The sequence below is a fragment of the Nomascus leucogenys genome, chromosome 1a (genome assembly GCF_006542625.1).
Source record: "Nomascus leucogenys isolate Asia chromosome 1a, Asia_NLE_v1, whole genome shotgun sequence".
Taxonomy (NCBI): Eukaryota; Metazoa; Chordata; class Mammalia; order Primates; family Hylobatidae; genus Nomascus; species Nomascus leucogenys.
In genome coordinates, this window is record NC_044381.1 from 50,253,764 (window position 1) to 50,273,496 (window position 19,733).

The following is a 19,733-nucleotide window of genomic DNA, read 5'->3' on the forward strand; positions in this document are numbered from 1 at the left end:
CCAGCATACTATACTAATTAAACCCAGTGTTGGACTGAGCCCTAGTGTGATCGGTATTAGGATTATTTGTAAGCATTCTTTATTTCATCCTTCTAGGCACATGGTGAAATTTTACTTTCTTACCTCTCTGAAGTTAGGCAAGATATGTATCTTATTTTGGCCAATAAACTGAAGTGATGCATGTCACTTCCAGGCAGAATGTTTAGAAGCCAGTGTGGGACTCACCACTCCTTTCCTGCTGCTGTGTTGACTGTTGAAACAGCTGTCAAGAGGAATCCTTAATCCCTTCACGTCTCAAAGAGATGAGGAGCAGAATTCTCCCCTGCCAATATTCATTGGCTATGCATACTAAGTGAGAAATAAACCTCTGTGGTGTTAACTTACTGACCTTTTGGAATTCTTTGTTACTGCAGCTTAATCTAGCCTATCCTGACTGATATATCCTGGCTCCAGCTCTTGATTTGAAATCTCAATTCCAGCACTAATTTGTATTATTTCATCTAAAATTCTCTGGGTCTCAGTTTCCCCATTTCTGAAATGAAGAGTTTGGATAAGATTATAGTACCTTCCAACTCCAACATTCTGTGATTCTACTTTTAAAAATCTGAACATTATACTGCTCGCTAACGGTTAATAATTCTAGTCTTTTCTTTCTGGACTCTGAGAGACCTGAGTTCAAACCTGGCATTTTGCCATTTGCTTGCCATGTGACCTTGGGCAAGTTATTCAACCACCCTAAGTTTTATCTTCCTCTTCTTGAAAATGGGAACGCAATTAGCTCCTGGGGCTTATGTGGATGAAATCCAATGAATAGTTGAGGTAATCTAAATATAGTACATAGAACCAGGCACTAAGGAAGTTCTAAGTGAATGCTTGTTAATTAGGAATCTGAGAAGAAGAGGAGGTGATGCTAGCATCTCCTGATGTGGCTCAGGGAGATGGTGAATCCCAGAGAGTTTGGCCTTTCTGTTTCACAAGGCTTGTTAGAGAAGCAAATATTCCAGATCATAGACTAGACTAAGAAAAAGAAGCAGATATTAAATGAAGATGTACTTAAGTTCAGGAAGCATTGATTAACAAAGATAGCTCATTTCTGAAAGCACTTTGCTTAAAATCTTGTCTCAGCTACTGTGATCAGGATAACTTAAAAATATATATTTTACCCTTTGGGGACTTTTTGTCAGAAATCAGTTGACTATATTTGTGTGAGTCTATTTCTGGGTTCTCTATTGTGTTTCATTGTTCTATTTGCTTATTATTTTGCTGATACCACATTGCCTTCATCACTGTAACTTTATAGTAAGTCTTGAAGCTGGGTAGCATCAGTCCTCTGACATTGTTTGTCATCAATACTGTGTTGGCCACTCTAAATCTTTTGCCTTTTCACAAAACATCAGAATCTGACTGTCAATATCCCACTGGGATTTTGATGGAGCTTGCATTGAATCTACAGAATAAGTTGAAAAGAACTGACATCTTGACAATATTGAGTTTTTCTATTCTGTTCATGGGTACTAGAATATCCATTTATTTAGATCTTTTATTTCTTTCATCCAAATTTTGGTAGTTTTCCTGATATAGATTTTGTACATATTTTGTTAGAGTTATCCCTAAGTATTTTATTTTTTTGGGGTGCTAATGTAAATGGTCTTTTGTTTTTAATTTCAACTTTCAATTGTTCATTGCTGGTCTATAGGAAAACAATTTATTTTTGTATGTTAGCTTTATGTCCTGCAACATTGCACTTATTAGTTTATTAATTCCAGGAGTGGGTTTTTTTGGTAGATTCTTTGATATTTTTTACATAGACAATGAGAGCATCTGATGTCATCTGCAGACAAAGAAATTTTTATTTCTTTCTTCCCAATCTGCATACCTTTTTCTTTTCTTTTCTGTCTTCTCCTCTCCTGTCTTTTCTTTTCTCTTCTTTTTTCTTTCTTGTCTTGTGTTATTGCATTAGCTGGGACTTCCAGTATGGTGTTGAAAAGAAGTGGTAAGAGAGGACATCTTTGCCTCGTTCCCTGTTTAAGGGAAACACATCTAGTTTCTCACTATTAAGTATGATGTTAGCTGTATAGTTTTAATAGACATTCTTTATCAAGTTGAGGAAATTATTTCTTTTTAACAATTTTAAAATGTGGTAGACATTCTTTATCAAGTCGAGGAAGTTATTTATTTCTTTTTAACAATTTAAAAATGTGGTTATAATAACCAAATATAGCAGTCCCAGGTTTAAATATTTACTCTGCCAGTTTCTAGCTCTGTTGACTTTGGGTAAGTTAATTAGCTTCTTTGAGCCTTAGCCTTAGCATGAAGAAAAAAACTCACTTTGTTAAAATCATAGAAAAGATTCAACTTGTAAAACTTCTAGATTATTCTGATGTGAGTGCTTTGAAGAGCTGGACCTGGCATGAAAATCTGAAAGAAGAAGAAGGAGAAGAAAAAGATGGAGAAGAAAGAACCTTTTGAGCACTAGGCTGTGGCAAAAACTGCTAAGAAGAGCTGACAAATCAAATATAATTCCCTAAGCATTGGGATGGACCTGTGTGCCAGTCAGAACAGAAATGACCGAATGACTAGGAACAGATACACAAGGCATCTTTTAGAATGAAAGCCACAGAATGCAGTAGAGGTAATGGAGGCAGAAAACACCCAGAAGAAAAACAAAAAGAGGCAAAGGTTACTAACTCCAAGCTACCTTGACTGATTATTCAACTATGACACTCCTTCAGAAGACACTGTTTAGGATTCAGATGATAAACTGACCAATCTATTCTGGCTGCTTCATCTTCTGGATGCACTATTTCTTTGTCTTTCTTCCTTAGGACCCTTTTGACTTCTCTAGCTTTAATACTATTAAGCCTCTTGCTGTGATGTTGACTGTATGTCTGTCTTCTCATAGTGTGTAGGGGCTACCATGGGCATTAGATAAGCAGTTGGGTTTTCATTCTCTACCATTGGGCCTGGCTGGGTAAGGTGGCTGTTTGTGTCTTGCCTTTATTTTTGTATCCAGTGCTCACTTTCAGGCAACTATTGATTTTTTTTTCCCCCATGGGTAGCTGGCCCTGGTATTGTTTTTGTTGTTATTTTCTGTTTTTTAAGTCACTACTATAGTCATAATCCTCCACCAACTTATGGATACTTACTGGGCACAAAAAGGCCTTTAACAAAATTTGCCTGTATTTGCAATTATCTTAGCTGTAGCTACTAATTATTACTCTAAAACAGATATGTATTCAGAATTACATATTTCTTTCTTTTTTTAAAAATTTTATTATTATTATACTTTAAGTTTTAGGGTACATGTGCACAACGTTCAGGTTCGTTACATATGTATACATGTGCCATATTGGTGTGCTGCACCCATTAACTCGTCATTTAACATTAGGTATATTTCATTTTTCCCAAATCTTGGGTTTATCTTCCATACATTTGAAAATATTTGGATAACACAAATCAAAGAAACTTTTAATTTCTGTGTGAGAACCACAGATTCAACCATGAGAAGTTCCTCTATTCTTGTTTTTCTTTACATTTATCTCCTATTTAAATAACTTTAATATTACTCTCATATTCTTGGGATGATGTAATTTTCTGAATATATGTCACGGCTTAATATCTAGTTACTGTTTGCAATAGGAAGAATACCAGTTACTGTTAGCGACAGTACCAGTTACTGTTAACAAAGCAATATATTACTTGCTGTTTAATAAAGGTTTTCTTATTAAAGAGATGCAGTTTTTGTTAAAGCTGTGGTCCCTAACATAACAAAATATGTGAATTTACACAAGTAGGCTTGAGTTTTTTTTATAGCAGAATATTAACAGCATTTTTATGTTGTTCAATCAAGCTACAATCTTTCTTATATTAATAAATGCTTGTCCTTGACAATAAAAGCAGAACTATTTAGTTCACCAGTTTCTCATTACTATTCTTTATTTGTCTGCCTATGAAGGTAAATGAATCAAGGCCCTTAATTCACCAGAGAAATGTATCCATCTGTCCCTAGAAGACATAATCCTAGCAGCAAACTGAGCATTTAGTTGTTGTTAAGGGCCTTGTAATTGGTTAGAAGCTCCTCATGGAGTTTCTGGGCATTCAGATGATTGGATTCTTCCTTCCAGGTAGAGGAATCACCAGAGACAATTCTGTTCTTTCCCAGATGTACATTTATGAAGGCTGTCCCTTCTCAAAAGCAACTTCTGCGGGCATAAGGTGCCAAGCAACAGAGCCCTTTGAACAAGAACCTCACAACCCTCATAATTAGGAAATGAGGCCTCACAGCTCCCACTTCTGTTTATCATAGAGGGGTCCTGGAGGAACAGTGCCAATCCCAGAGCAAACTGTTCCCACCATCCTGGGGCTGTGCTTCCAACTCCTCTGGCCCTTGCCTGCTTCCCTCATTCCAGCGAGCCTCTCCCAGGTCTCTGTTCTGTATTAGGTCTTTCTTCCTCCATTGAGTCCTAGGACCCCAGTTGTTGGGCAACTTTAGAGGGCAGCCCAAAGCTGTGTCCACTGAGGATGTTTCCTGGCTCTGAGGATGTACTCCCAAGGAAAGCTCTTTCAAGGATCGCTTTCTGAGACCTCTGTTATTGTCTCAGATTAGGGATTGTAAACTCAAATACCTCCAGTGATCAGGGAATTGAGGGAAATGGAAGAAGCAGAAGACAACAGGGAAGGCGGAAATGTGGTGGACTGCAGAGTTCATTTTTCAGGGAAAGGAGAAGCCAACCAGACCTTTACGGTCCAGCTTCCAAACCCTCCAGCTTTTCAAGGGCAGCTAGCATCCAGATTTTATGTGCAGTCTCTCCATTCAAAAACACCAAAACACTATGCTGACTGATAGAACACAGCAGTCAATGGACTCTGCTCCTGGGCTCATCAGTCAGCCATGATCAGCTCAGTTAACACTATGCTGACTGAATAGAACACAGCAGAACAAAGAGCAGAGTCAATGGACTCTGCTCCCGGGCTCATCAGTCAGCCATCTCTGCAACTGTGTTTCACATCAGCATTATTGTTCTCTCTTAGCTCTTCTTGGCCTGAGGCATTGATTTACCTTCTGTCTGGAGCGAAAATGTTGGGTGCAACAAACAGAAAAGCCAATCTGTACTTGCTGAAATAACAAGGAATTTCATGGGCATCTCCAAGGAAATTCACATTAACAGATTGACGGTCTGCAGACATAGGCTCCATTTCTCTGTGAATATTTCGGCTTCATCCTCAATCCCACTGCACCTCTGTGTATGGTCCAGAGGGAAGGGCAAGTCTCTTCTCGAAGCTCTTTCAGAAGACTAAGTAAGAATTATCCCAGAAGCCCTCGTAAAGTATTCCTCATGTCTCATTGGCCTAAGCTGGATCATGTGTCCTTTCCTGAACCAATCAGACAAGAGAGGTGGGGTTACCCTCATACCAACCAAGCTAGAGCCCTCAGACGCGATTGGGTCATAGTTCCTTGAGGCTTATGCCGGTACCATGTGTGTGCGTGCATGCGTGTACACGCATATGCATACCTGAGGAAAATCTGGGTTCCTTTAAGAAAGATAAAGGGATGTATGGTTGCTAAGCAGTTAACAAATGAAGTCTATTAGAATGTGCTTTGTATTTTATAAAACTGCCTTTTCCCAGCCTGCTGTTGTTGTGGGTAACCCAGTGCTCCTTCCTGCCAGTGTCCAAATTCTAGTAATTGGAGAACTTGACATTGCTTCCAAATCCTCATATTGTTGTTTTCCTCTATCTCCACATAGAGAATGAGGGCACATAGGCCAACTGAGTTCCTAGAACAGATTCAGCATAGGTGTCAGACCTCGGTTTGACAGTCCTGTAAACAAACACAGAATTTCTGAGTTCATTTTCCCTCATCTGTAACATGAGGAGAATATTAACTACCCCAATGGGTTGTCAAGAGATCAAATGCAAAATATGTAGCAAAGTTCTTGATAATACAGTAAGTGTTAAATGAATAGTAGTTCTTATTACTATGTTCATACCTTCATCCCTGAAGGTAGCTATTCAAACTCTAAACTAGTTTAGCAATATATTCAGTATTTTGGGGTTGGTACTGTTTTTTCCACTTAACCAGTGTCTAAAAGGCTGAACAAAACCTTGCTTGGAGTTTTAGGAATTGGGGACTGAAATCTGCCAGGCTTTTTTTTTTATTATTATTGAAGAAAAGCTATTGCTAACTTGGGCAATTGTTTTCTTTGCTCTTTTTCTTTAAGCACAAATTTATTGTTGTTTTAATTTTGCTGCTGAACTTGGGAGTTGAAGTGAATACATCATTAGCAGTTAGCTGCAGAGAATCAAGGAAAGTTATCCTTAGCAAACTAAAGCAGGAACAGAAAACCAAATACCACCTGTTCTCGCTTATAAGTGGGAGCTAAATGATAAGAACACATGGACACAAAGAGGGGAACAACAGACATGGAAACTTGTTGGGGGTGGAGAGTGGGAGGAGGGAGAGGATCAGAAAAAATTACTAATGGGTACTAGGCTTAATACCTGGGTGATGAGATAATCTGTACAACAAGCCCCCATGACACAAGTTTACCTGTATAACGAACCTGCACATGTACCCATGAACATAAAATAAACTCAAATAAATAAAAATAAGAATTGAGTTCTTTGTCTTTTTGTTCCCCCCTTTTTTTTAATCTACAGAGGACAGTTCTGGGAGGCAAAGACTATTCCACTTAACTTCCTTATATCTAAAAGGATATGTAAAATTGAGACAAAGATTGAAGATTAAGATTATTCTTAATATTATTAATAATGACATCTAACATTGGTATAATACTTTGCAGTTTACAAAATTCATTCACATTTTACAAAGGGCAGGGTTTTAAGATCTGCGAGATGATAAATTTCTAGGTTTCACTCATTGTTTATTTATAATCCCTATTTCAATGACTGGTGCATAATAGGTGTTTAACAGATACCTGAATAAGCCTTAAAATATCTAATTGGGGATACATCTGGAAGTTACCATCATTATTCTCCCATTGTAGAAGGATAAACAGTCTCAGAGGAATTTGGTGACTTTCTTAAGGCCACTTAGCTGATGAGTGGTGAAAACAAGATTAGAACACAGTGGCGTCTTCTGTTTTCCTAGTACATACTTTGGGGTGGGGAGGGGAGGTGGACTTTTCTGACAAGTAGGCTAGTTTGTGACTGTAAAAATTAGGTTCCATAGGGTGTAAAGGGGTAAATCCAACCCATTCTGTGAGAGAATGATAAGCTCTCCTGACATCTGTGTTTGGTGGGACTTACTACTGACTGGTCCACTCAGCAGCCTTTGAAGAGAAGGTACTATGGGCATCAGAAGAAACAAAATCATCATATTACAAACAACAACAGTATCTAGCTGTCATTTATTGAGCAGCTACTATGTGTCCCACAAGATATTTACAAACATTGTGTTTAATATTCAGGTTGCCCATTAAAGACTGCATTATTTAGAGTTTACAGACCAGGAGATAGAGATTCAGAGTAACTAAATACTTTTTTTCACTCTCTCAAAAGGGTTAGCCCACTCTTGCCCAGCCATCCCTAATCAGACATGTGATTATTTTACACAAATTCTTTTGAAATGGATCCAGTTTGCCACATCAGTGAGTCTTTAGCCCAGTGAGAGAATTTGCCATTTGAGATGCCCAGAATTATGCCAAGTATCCTGCCATACCCAGGAGACTAGCACTTCCCACCCTGAGGGAAGATGAGATTATTGCAGGGGGTTCAGCGATCTAACACACACTAAAAATTGTCTGAAAAATGGGCAGAGAAGGTGAGAGAGAGGACACAATCCCCTTTACACTTTGGGGCTTGTGGACTAAAGAAATCCCAAACAGAACCCCCAAGCCTGGTGGCACAGTTTAGATCAGAGAGTCTCAAACTCTCCGTGGGGAGACACAAGTACTAGATTTTTATTCCTTCAGTCTGCTTTGGACCAATATTTGTAAAAAAAAAAAAAAAAAAAACCACACACACACGATAGAATTAAATTGATCTTAATTTCTGCACTTGTTTTTTGGAGTAGGGGCTCCCAATCCCTGGGCCTCGGAACTGAGCTGCATAGCAGTAGGTGAGCTGGGGGCAAGCAAGAAACTTCATCTGTATTTACAGCTGCTCCCTATCACTCGCAGTACTACCTGAGCTCCACCTCCTGTCAGATCAGCAGTGGCATTAGATTCTCATGGGAGTGCAAACCTATTGTGAGCTGTGCAGGTAAGGGATCTAGGGTGCACACTCCTTATGAGAATCTAATGCCTGATGATCTGTCACTGTCTCCCATCACCCCCAGTTAGTTGCAGGAAAACAAGCTCAGGGCTCCCACTGAGTCTACATTATGGTGAATTGTATAATTATTTCCTTATATATTACAATATAATAATAATAGAAATAAAGTGTACAATAAATGTTAGGTGCCTGAATCATCCTGAAACCATCCCGCCACCCTGTCTTTGGAAAAACTGTCTTCCATGAAACTGGTCCCTGGTTCCAAAAAGGATGGTGACTGCTGTCTTGGAGGACCAGTCATGCACTGTTCATATTCTGGCATAGTCCATGGGTCACATCTTGGCTAGCACTGGCTTATAGATTTTAACACATTAAAAATATTGCAATTGTCTTCACATTATTTTAGTACAGTATTTATAAAAAGAATCAATTCACAGTGTACTATAGATAATAAGGACCAGTATTGAGACATAAGTTAAGTTCTGTAGTTGAACAAATTCTTTCAACCCTGTCGGTGCATTTCTGAGACCATACAACCTCATTTAGAGACAGCATCAAAAGTCTATACTTAGGCACATAAGGATTTTAAGCACAGATTATTAAATCCTACTGATTCTTGTATTAGACCCTGCTCACGCATTTATGTCTTACTACTTTTCACATGTATTAAATGCTGTTGTGATTAATAAAACATAATTTAGGTAACAGCTCTGAAGAATTTAAATTAGCTGCTTGATTTTTTTTCTCTACTCAATCAGTACTGCACGTAGAACTGCTATCCTGTGGGAGAATCAACAAAAGTCTGACATTGAAAAGAAATCCTTTTACTTGAGATCTTTGATAACCACTTCTGCACACAGACCTTGAGAGAGATGCATGAAAGTTGGCCAATTCTACTACATTTGCGGAATTGCCAATACCAGGACACTATTTTCTCACCCGGGGCTCTCTGTTAGTGCTGTGCGGGCTTGTGGAAAGTGCTTCCTTCTGTTCCCAGACCTCATGTTTTCCATGAGAAGAAAGGAAAGCCTTCTTATTCATCTGGTAACATCCAGCATGCCAGGCACTGGTTTAGGCCGCAGGGAAGGAACCTCTATCTTCAGGAGACTCAGGAGGAAGCATGTGGAAGGTTCGGGTCATAACCACTGTTTACTCTCCAGTCTCTCTTCTGAAGTGAGGTATATGGGCAGTAGCTGGACTTCTGCCCCTCGTGCACCTGACTCCTGAACCAGCTCTTCCAACCTTTGGTACTGGGCCTATGCAGGCTTTTGTTTAGTGCAAGAACCGAGCTTAGGGCACAAAAATGACAACAGTAGGAACTTAAATGGCTTACAGACTTTGTCTGGATTTCCAGGCGGAGAATGTGGGACTATAAGCTGACTTCCTTGGCACCAAGCAGTGAGACATGGAGGGTCTCAGGGTGGTGAGGCTGGCTGGGCAACGTGCAGAGGCTGGGGCAGAACTGCAAAGGGCTATCGATGTCTCCTGACAATGGCAGAGGCAGCTTGTGTACCCAAGGCAGGAAAGGACTGATTTTTCTGAGTAAAGGAAGAGACAATTCTCAAGGGAAAAGGGGCTTTTTTTTTTTTTCTTTGTGGTGGTCTCTGGAGAAAGGTAAAATTTTGTGCTTTTCCTGTGTTTTGGAAATCCTCCTGGACCAATGCTTCTCAAACTTCAATGTGCATGCGAATAAACTGGGGATCTTGCCAAAATGCAGGCCAGGTGCAGCAGGGCCGGAGCAGTGCCTGAGATTCTGTCTCCAACAGGCTCCCTCCTGGGTGAGACTGAGGCTGCTGCTCTGTGATAGTGTTGCTCTGTAGGCTATACCTTCAGTAGCAAAGATCTAGAACCCACCTGGTGGTCTGGAACCACGGGAATTGGCCTGACCTGGTTTTTGGAAGGCATTGACCCCCGTTTCAGCCACGTTTGCCTACTCTAATCACTGCGTTGTCTGCAGCAGCATTTTCTTCTCTCAAGGGTCTTCAGTAGTCAATGGAGATCTTGCTGGAGGGTGTATATTGGTTGCTGTGTTTAATCATTTAAAAAAATCTTTGTTGTGTTGTTGAGTACATCTTCTTTAGGGCAAAATGACAGCAGTATCTGTCATGAACAATCAAGGCCTGCTCAATCCCATATTATTACAATGCACTGCCTTGACCCACGTATCTGGAATATGGTAGGGAATACTTCCCTATGGTAAATCCTAGTGAAGAGGGCTTTGCCATTCAATCATAAAACGATGAGCTCCTATGTTATATTTGGTGAGGGGATAATGCTGCAACCTTTTAAAGATGAATGGATTACAGAGTATATGTGTAAAAGGAGCTAAAGCCAATGATTATTTTCTGGGCATTGAATTCAGCTGTTAGGTATAGCTTTGTCATTTGAGCCTCCTGGATTAAAAAACAATTACAGACATTTAAAAACAAATTCCATTTTTATGTTTTATCTCTTTTGAGCTATATCAGATGGTTTCTCAGGAAGGAAGTTAAAGACTTGAAGCTTATTCAAAATCAAACTCAAAAGTGATTTCAGGAAAATGGAGGTTTCTTATCACACTATGTGCTTACAAGCCCCAGTCCTTCACTCAGTGCAGCACATCCCAGGCTTTTTGGAAGGCTTTGACCCGTTTCAACCACTCTTGCATTGTCTAATCACTGCATTGTCTGCAGCAGCATTTTCTTCCCTCAAGGGTCTTGAGTAGTCAGTGGAGATCTTGCTGGAGGGTGTGGCTTTCCCATCCAACTTCCTGAGTTAATGGTAGTGGTCTTTAATGAAAAGATCATTATGTAACATAGACCAAACTGATCTTTCAAAATTATTTTTAGTGGATTGAAAAAGTGGCTCACTTAGTGCCTCTAATTTCTTCATATATTTTAATAGGTCACATCTCTAAAACATTTCATGGGTCTGTCAGCGACTTTGATTGAAGCAGAAATTAATCTTATCAGATATCCTGATGAGGGCTTGGAAGGGTCTTTACTATGAAGAGGTTTTTGTTGCAGTGGTATTTATGTTAATCAGATTTGGCTGTTACATCTTTCACTCGTAGAATTTTAGAAGGAAAAATAACCTAACCAACTTAGAAATCATCTAGTCCAACCATCTTATTTTACCGAAGTAGAAACAGCCAGGGGTTTACCCAAGGTCACACAGACCTGTCTTTGGATCTTAGTCCTGGGCTCCCCTGAATCTTCCACACTGCCTTTCTGTGTTGGTTTATGGAAGGGACACAGTGGCTCTGACGACCAAGGAAGCAGGTTCCCCACTATTCCCGCTGAGAGCCAGGGAATTTAGTTACCACTCACAGCATTGCCACTCTCACCAGACCCTGCCTCCTGGCAGAGCTGCAGTGGACTTTTGATTGCTCCAGGGAGTCAAAGTGGCTCGGAAGGAGCCCACATACTGCAGCCAGTTGGCCTGGCTCAAATCCTGTCCTGCTCCATTCAAGTTGTGTGACTTTGGGCAAGTCACTGAACCTCTTTGTGGCTCAGTTTTCTCCGATATAAAATGAGAACGTTCCTGGTAGGATCGTTGTGAGAACCAAATGAATGAATATGTACCGAGGAATTAGAAAAAGCAGTTAGGCCGTTGTATGTGTTACATGAGAGTTTCCAAATTGTGGACCTCCACAAGTTACTGTGTTGTGAAATTAGTACTCTGAGTCATAAATAGCATTAGACAAATTAAATGGCATATGGATTATTTTGACTCCTCTTTTTGGGGTCCTTTTGGTTCCGTGTATGTGTGTGCATGTGTTTGCGTGTGTGTAATGGCTCATAATGTCAAATGTATTTATCATTGAGGATTTGTGGTTACAAGAGTTTGGAAGCCCCTTCTTCAGGGACTGGAGTGAGCACATTTATTTTTCGGAGCATGGACCCATGGTGGTGAACAAGGCTCCCTGAGGACATGAATGCACGAGGTGAGCTCTGGCTGAGACTTAAATGTGCTTCCTTTGCAGAGGGAAACCAAAGGGCAGTTTCTCATTGACCACATCTGCAACTACTACAGCCTGCTGGAGAAGGACTACTTTGGCATTCGCTATGTGGACCCAGAGAAGCAAAGGGTAAGAGCTGATTTCTGTCTGGAGCCATTTTCAGGGAGTGACCCAGACTGTGGTGCACTGTGGGGGTTCCTCTCAAAGCCCTAGTGATGCCCTTGTTCTCACAGATTATTGGGCACATGAAACCTTGTGTGAGCAGAAGAGGCTGGCATTGTCCTCACTGGACTGGGTGGAGCAAGAGAAGGGAAAAGTTACCCTAGGCCTTTCCAGAAGGCTGCTACCATCTGCTTAGAGGAGAGAATGTCCCTGTGCCCTTTGAACCCAGGGTTTCCCAAAGTCCCTCAAACAATGGCTACATAAAATTTCACTATGGAGAATATCACCCCCGCCCAACCCCACTCACTATAAAAAGTTATTGAGGCTGGGCTCTGTGGCTCACATCTGTAATCCCAGCACTTTGGGAGGCCTAGATGAATGGACCACTTGAACCCAGGGGTTCAAGACCAGCCCTGGCAACATGGCAAAACTCCACCTCTACAAAAAATACAAAAATTAGCTGGGCATGGTGGCACGTGCCTATCGTCACAGCTACTTGGGAGGCTGAGGTGGGGCAGAATAGCTTAAGCCTGGGAGATCAAGGCTGCAGTGATCTGTGATGGGGCCACTACACTCCAGCCTGGGTTACAGAGCAAGATCCTGTCTCAAAAAAAAAAAAAAGCTGTTGGTAGGAAGAGTAATTGAGAAATGACTGCTTAATGGGTATAGGGTTTTCTTTTCGAGGGATGAACATGTTTGAAACTTCACATTGATGGTGGTTGCCACCAAAATGTACATTTTAAAGTGGTTAATTTTGTTATGTGAATTTCACCTCGGTTTTTTTGAACAAAGTTTTGACAGATGAAGGGTTTAAGTCACTTCAGAAGCAGCTCCTTGGGCACAACTAAACTTGAAAGCCCCTGTTTTATTCTTGCTCCTGGAGACACCTACCCTTTTTGGTATCTGTTGGTGGGGAAGAGTGAGCAGGAGTCTTACCTTTTGAGCTGGTGTAGCAGCCTAGGTGTGTTCAGTGTAGCATATGCCAGAACCATGTGATGTGTGCCCTTCATATCCAAATGACCCCTGGGGATCTCCACCCCCGGCTCCTGGGGCAGGTCCCAGCCATGGGCTCAGAGGCTCAGTACACACTTGGGTCTTTGCTTCTTACTAGCAAGATAGTGTGTGAAGGGGTCACCTGGGGGTAGCCTGGAAGTGGAGATAGGACCCCTCTGCCTTCTTTAATTTGCTCTCCTCCTCCTCAGTGTCCCTGATCTTCTTCCTGTCTCCTCTTTCCACCCCCACACCTCACTTGTCTCTTAGTTTAGTGTTTACTGACCCAATACCATGAGGAGAGGCTCACAGAGTGTATTTCTGTAAATAAGAGGATATTTAAGGAATAGATTAGATTTGCATCTGATATATAGAGAATCTTATTTTGCTCTTGGAGTCCTAGGGACCCAAGTTTATATAAAGGGATGCAATGAAGTATTACAGCTCAGAAGGATTTTGGTTTCCTGTAGTACTCGTAGTAACCGTTGGATGGTCCAGGCATTTACCTGAGTGAGACGAAGGTGGCAGGGCAGTGGCGGGGATGTGGGGCTGACATGACGTCAGGGATGGGCGTGTGTGGTGTTTACTGAGTAACACTGGTTTCCAGACCTGGCCCTGCAAGAAAATCACCTTAGGTGTTTGCATAGTGTGGACCCTATTCCAGACGTCTTAAATCGGAATCCATGGGGTTAGGGCCAGCAACATGCACTTAGCCTATTCCTAATCTAATTTTGATGCAGCCAAGCCAGCTTTGGTCTGGGGACCGTGATATAAAGACATTCATAGCCATAACTTTTTATAGCCTGTGAAGATATTACACTTGTATAAGAGCGAAAGAAGCTCAAAGAAGTTGTTACTTGTCCCAGGTTTCACAGTTAGTAAGTGGTAGAGTGAGTGTTTGAGTTTAGGATTATAGATCAAAGTCCCTGTGGGCCAAATAAACTCTGGACTCTATTAGTCCTCTAGTCACCACTGCAAACAGGTTATTTTGTGCAAAATTCAATTGTAAATGATAAATGGCCAACCTGCAGAAGTAATTCTAGCTACTATTTAGTTGAGCATCTATCATGTACCATGAATGTTCCTCATTATAGCCTCGTCTTGCTGAAAAGCCTTTAAGGAAGGGGGAAACTAAGGCCCAGAGACGGTCAGTGGCTTCCATAAGGCAAGACATTAAGGAACAATTGGTGTCACAGAATAACAATAGTGTTGGATTATAACCCATAGAATGAAATAAATATCCATGAGTCCATCCTAATATAAGTAATTAATTAAATAAAAAATAAAGGGAAAACTTGGGTCAGCTCTTCCATACAGAAGAATTTTAATTAATAAATGTAGAAGGAGCGAGGGAAATAGAAAATCATCATACACAATAATAATTATTGCAGGCAAGAGCTAAAATTAGTGTGCAAAAGTTTAAGGAGAAACAGGAAATTTGCAAAGTAACCCCTCCTTCCCAAGGCATTTTTTTGATTACAAAGGGAAAAATAATAACTCTATAGTGGAGAAACATGACAGATAGCACTTTAACCAAGAGACCAAGATTAACATCACCAGTAAAAACACATATTAACATCAGGTACCTCCTGATACCATGCACTGAGAAGTATGCATCATCTCTGTGGCATTCTTCCCAATAATGCATAACCTTAATCAAATATTGAGAAAAGGTCAGGCAAATTCAATGTGAGGGACATTCTCCAAAATAACTGACCTTCAAAAGTGTGAGGTCATGAAAGACAAGGACAGACTGGATTCACAGTCAGAGATTGGAGAGACATGTCAACTCAAGGCAATGTGGGATCCTGAAACATAGAAAAGTATAGTAGTGGGAAAACTGGGTGAACACAGAAAGTCTGTAGTTTAGTTAATGCTATGGTAGAATAGCATTAACTAAATTGGCTAATATTGGCTTCTCATTTTGATAGTTGTACTGTGATTACACAGGATGCTAACATTAGGGGAAGATGAGTGAAGGTTATACTTTACTATTTTTGCAACTTTTTTCATATGTCTAAAATTATTAAAATTTTAAACTAAAGTTATAAAAGAGAAGCCTTTAGGTTGTTTATTGTTCTTTATATTTTGACTCTATTTAATGTAATTTTTAATGCCCAGACTTGGGTAGTAGAGTAAAGGAAAGGATGGGGGCCACCCTCAGAACAAAACTGTCTTATCTCATATAGCCACTAAATTGTTCAGAGGTGTTTCTGAATACTTCTCTCTGCATTATACAGCTGTTATAGCCTTTTGATTTTGACGATACAATGTGAGTGTAGCTTTCACTTGGGTTGCAGGGTAGTTGCTGCACACAACTGCAAGGACTTTGGACTCAGAAAGATATGAATTAAAAATCCCATCTCTCCTGATTAGTAAGCTGTGTGATCTTGACCAAGCTAAGCAGCCTCTCTGAGTCTCTGTCCTGATGGATAAAGCAAATAACAATACCAACCTGTAGGGTTGATACAAGAGTGAAAGATAAGGTATATCAATGCTTTGCACATGGTACACCTTCAGTACATGGTATGTGTTATTTTCACTCTTGGTTGTTATTATTATTCTTACAATTATTATGCATTGGCTAGGTCCAGGTGAGACATGAGGAAACACAGTCATGATTAGTACCTCTAAAACCTAGAAATGTTTATAAGAACATCTTTTAAAGGCAGGCGGCACTACTATTAAGATCGTTGGAGAGAGAAGGTGGAAAATGGGCCTTGGATAATTAGAAAAATGGACTCAAAGACATAAACAGAGACATGCTGGTATGAACATTTTAAGCAGATATTAATTGACCAACATTTTTTTTTCACCAGCTCCTGTATTTTTCTTAATGGCAAGTAAAACTGATGAATTATTTGGATAGAAAGCTAATTAAATGAGAAAATCAAGTGAGTTAGAGAAGCTGAAGTGAAAGTTACCTTTGCCTTGGGGGCTGGTGATTTGCCTACAGCTCGATTTACAGCAAACCATTGTTGAATATTAAATATTTAGCATGATTGCATTTGGAACACCATATGTTTGGCAAGATGTCTCATGCCCCAGATGCTCTGGAAATGGGAAACACTGAGTCAGGAAATGATGGCTATCTTTTGCTATTTTAATGTCCAGGGCCCAGCATTTCCATTATTATTTTTTAATTTGATATAGGGAATGATAGGTTGAATACTGGCCAGTAAAAAATCCCCTCAGTTTCTACAACATTCGTCTTCTAAGAAACTTGTATAATCTTAGTTGCCTAAGATTAGAGAAAAAGTGGGTGGTATTCTCCCCATTTTACTGATAGAGAAAACTGGGACAATAAGTCTAGAAGTAATTCTAGAAGAAGGTAGTACTTGGCTTAATTTAGATTTTTTTTTTTACTCCAGTATATTCTTTTTACCACTTCTGCTCATGTATTTGGTTAACTTCCCTTTGGAAAGATGAAGTTTCGAAATAATTAGCTGGATTTCATAGCTCTAGTTTCCATAGCTATGGTTTTAGGTGTCCATTGTCCTGGGTTTTCCCCTTATGTTCTTCTACCCTTTTTATTTCACCAAATCCAGCTAAGGAAATCACCCCTCACCCCATGCCTTAGAGCTGAGTGGCCCAGCTCCCAGCCCAGCCAGAGGAAAAATTACATTAGGACTGGGTTGTAGGATGCTGCTTTATGGTCTGGAGGGAGGTTGTACTCAATGCTTTTGGTTTTGACTTTGGAATTGCTAGTAATCTGTTTAACCCATTTGCATCAGTGTCGTTGACTTTTCTGATTTTGACTCACACCCAAAGATATGGGATTCACTTTGGAAATCCACACTTTTGGGGTACACTCCTCAAGTGCCCAATGATAGGCCATTGTGTCTTAATGTCTACCAGACACTAGAGGATTTAATAGGTTTTCTGATAGGAGGATGAGCTGGAAATCATGGATGCAAGGTCATGTTCAGTCCTGATCCCCCACCGTCACAACCCTAATATAATTACAGCCCCAAGGCTTTTATGTTGGTAGCCAGAAGGAACTAGAAAGCCTATCAGTAAGTTTTATTAATAACAGGAAAAGACCTTGTCTATGTTAGAGCAATTTGCTTTTTCTAGAGGCACCTTGGGGAGGACGTGGAATGGAATAAAAGCTGGCCCAGTGATTGGAGGTTTCACTCTGGGGATGGTGCCAGGAAGCCAGACAGCATTATGTCCCACCAGCTGCTCCTGCCATTGAGAGGCTGCGTCCTGCTTCTCGGGATAATTACTTCACAGATGCTCGTCACTAGGAGCAAGAGTGGTACCTAAGATTTAGGGCAGCCCTGCCCTGAAGAAAAGAGTTGTGCTGCTGCCTCAAGTCACTGATCACAAATTTGTCTGCTCAATGAGTCCTCTTTTGTTTACGTTTCAAAAGGTATTAAAGATCAAGACTTCTTGGGTGTCTGTGTGTGTGTGTTGGGGGCAGACAGGTACAAGTAACTTGGCTTTGTGGGAAAGAACTTTGGCACTCAGGTTAAAAGGAAGACAGTACTATCGTGACAGCTTGAACATGGAATATATTGTCAGTGATTCAATTGTGGCTCAAGGTATGAACACTGATGCATTTGGGGAAATTGTCAGATTCCTTGAGCAGAAAGCAGTACTTGGTCTTTAACTAAAAGGATGGCTCATAATTGACTCTGTTTACATCTAATATCCTCTCCTGAGGAGGGAAATGGATGCTTGATAAAATGTTGCCATCTAGAAGTCACTTAGCCAACGGAGATGTCCACATTATAGTGGAAGGAGAGGGGCAAACACGTGACCTGGTTATCTTATTTGAGCCAGAAGGCAGGGGCTGGTAAAATGCCATTTTATCCTTGTTTGAGTCAGGAAAAATCAGGAAGATATCCAAGGTAAGAAGTTTTTCCTCTGTTGGTGGTGGGACAGCCTGGTAGAAATCAGTTAGGGAAACAGGTTTAAATGTGATGATTGAAGAGTAAAGTACTCACTGGAGGCTTCCAGCAGGCAAGAACAGCAGGGCTGGCTAGACACCAGCAGGTTTGAAAGTTTCAAATTAGTCTTAAAAATATCTTTAAGTCTAACTGGGAAGACTAGAATGTGGCTATGATATATCACTTGGAGAAATAAAAACAGTATAGGTTAGAAAATGACGATTTTATTTCCTTCAAGGTTCAGTAGTAGTTGTCTGTTACATGTGTGGAGGTTAATCATGAGGATCTAGTAGTTCTCATTATCTATTGCTGTTTAACGAGCCTTCCCAAAAGTCTGTGCCTCAAAACAACATAATTTTATTATATCACAGCATTTTGTGGCTCAGGGATTTGAGCAGGGCTCAGCTGGGAGATTCTTCTGTCCTACATGGTGTTGACTGGATCACTCAGTGGTGTTTAGCTAGCAGCTAGTCCGATCTGGAGGATCCAAGACATCTTCGTCCATATGCCTGGTGCCTTGATGCAGAGGGCTGGAAGGTAGGGCTCAGGGGTCCCCTCCCTCTGATGTAGTTTCAGGCCCTTTCCAGATGACCTCTCCAGCAGGGTGTTTGTACTTCTTACATGGCCGCTTAGAGCTCCAAGTATAGGTGGAGCCACTTACCAAATAAGTTGTACAGGAAAGAGAACAGGTTTTGGGGGAAAAGTGATAAGTTCTGAACGTTTTGACTTGGGATGCATGAGAGAAGTTGAGGTGGAGATGTTTAATGTATAGATGACAATATAGGTCTGAAGATTAAAGAAGAGGGTGTAAGGAACCCTTACACTCGGATGGGGATTTGGGAGCCAGTGAAGTCTTTTATGACTTCAAAGCCCTGGGAAGAGATTCAAAACCAGCAAAGGAGATGGACAAAGATCAGACAGAGCGAAAGAAAAGAATGTGCAGAGACAAACATTCTGGGAGCAAGGATAGGTATAGACTCAATAAGAGGGAGTGAGCTGCAGTTCCAAGCAGGGAGGCAGGATCAAAGGATGAGTCAGGATATCTTTTGCTATTTTAGGAAATTGTTCAGGTGCTAAAAGCTTTGGCATCATGAAGACCAGGGCAAATCCTATCTCTGCCACCTGCTGGTTGTACCACTTTGAGCAGGTTCCTTACACCCTCTGTGTCTCAATTTCTTCATTTATTAAATAAGGATACTAATACTACTTATGCAATATAATTTTTTTAATGAATTAACCATACTATCAATTTATGTAACTGGTCTTCTTACTGTTCCATGCTTTAAAGATGTTTAAAAGACCTAAGTCACATATTACCTATGTAACAATCCTGCACATTCTGCACATGTACCCTTGAACTTAAAATAAAAGTTGGAAATTTTTAAAAAGGCCCATGAATCTAGAGGCTAGCTGATCTTTGAGTTCAGAACAATTTGGTGGCAATGTTGTTAAATTTATGTGGCATGACAGCAAATGCTACATGGTGGTAAATTCTACTGTAACAAGCTTGA

At 40.5% G+C, this 19,733-nt stretch overlaps 1 protein-coding gene across 3 annotated transcripts in view; it reads left to right on the top strand.

The window, feature by feature from the left end:
- FRMD3 (FERM domain containing 3) overlaps nucleotides 1–19,733 on the top strand; it is a 308,595-nt gene that overhangs the window by 143,983 nt on the left and 144,879 nt on the right. For all 3 annotated transcript variants that reach the window (XR_004029333.1, XM_030809553.1, XM_030809541.1), the window contains exon 2: nucleotides 12,200–12,304. Coding sequence is in view for 2 of the 3 variants with exons in the window: in XM_030809553.1 (XP_030665413.1) it covers nucleotides 12,200–12,304 (105 nt within the window). In the remaining variant the exon portion in view is untranslated. The remainder of the gene's footprint in view (nucleotides 1–12,199; nucleotides 12,305–19,733) is intronic.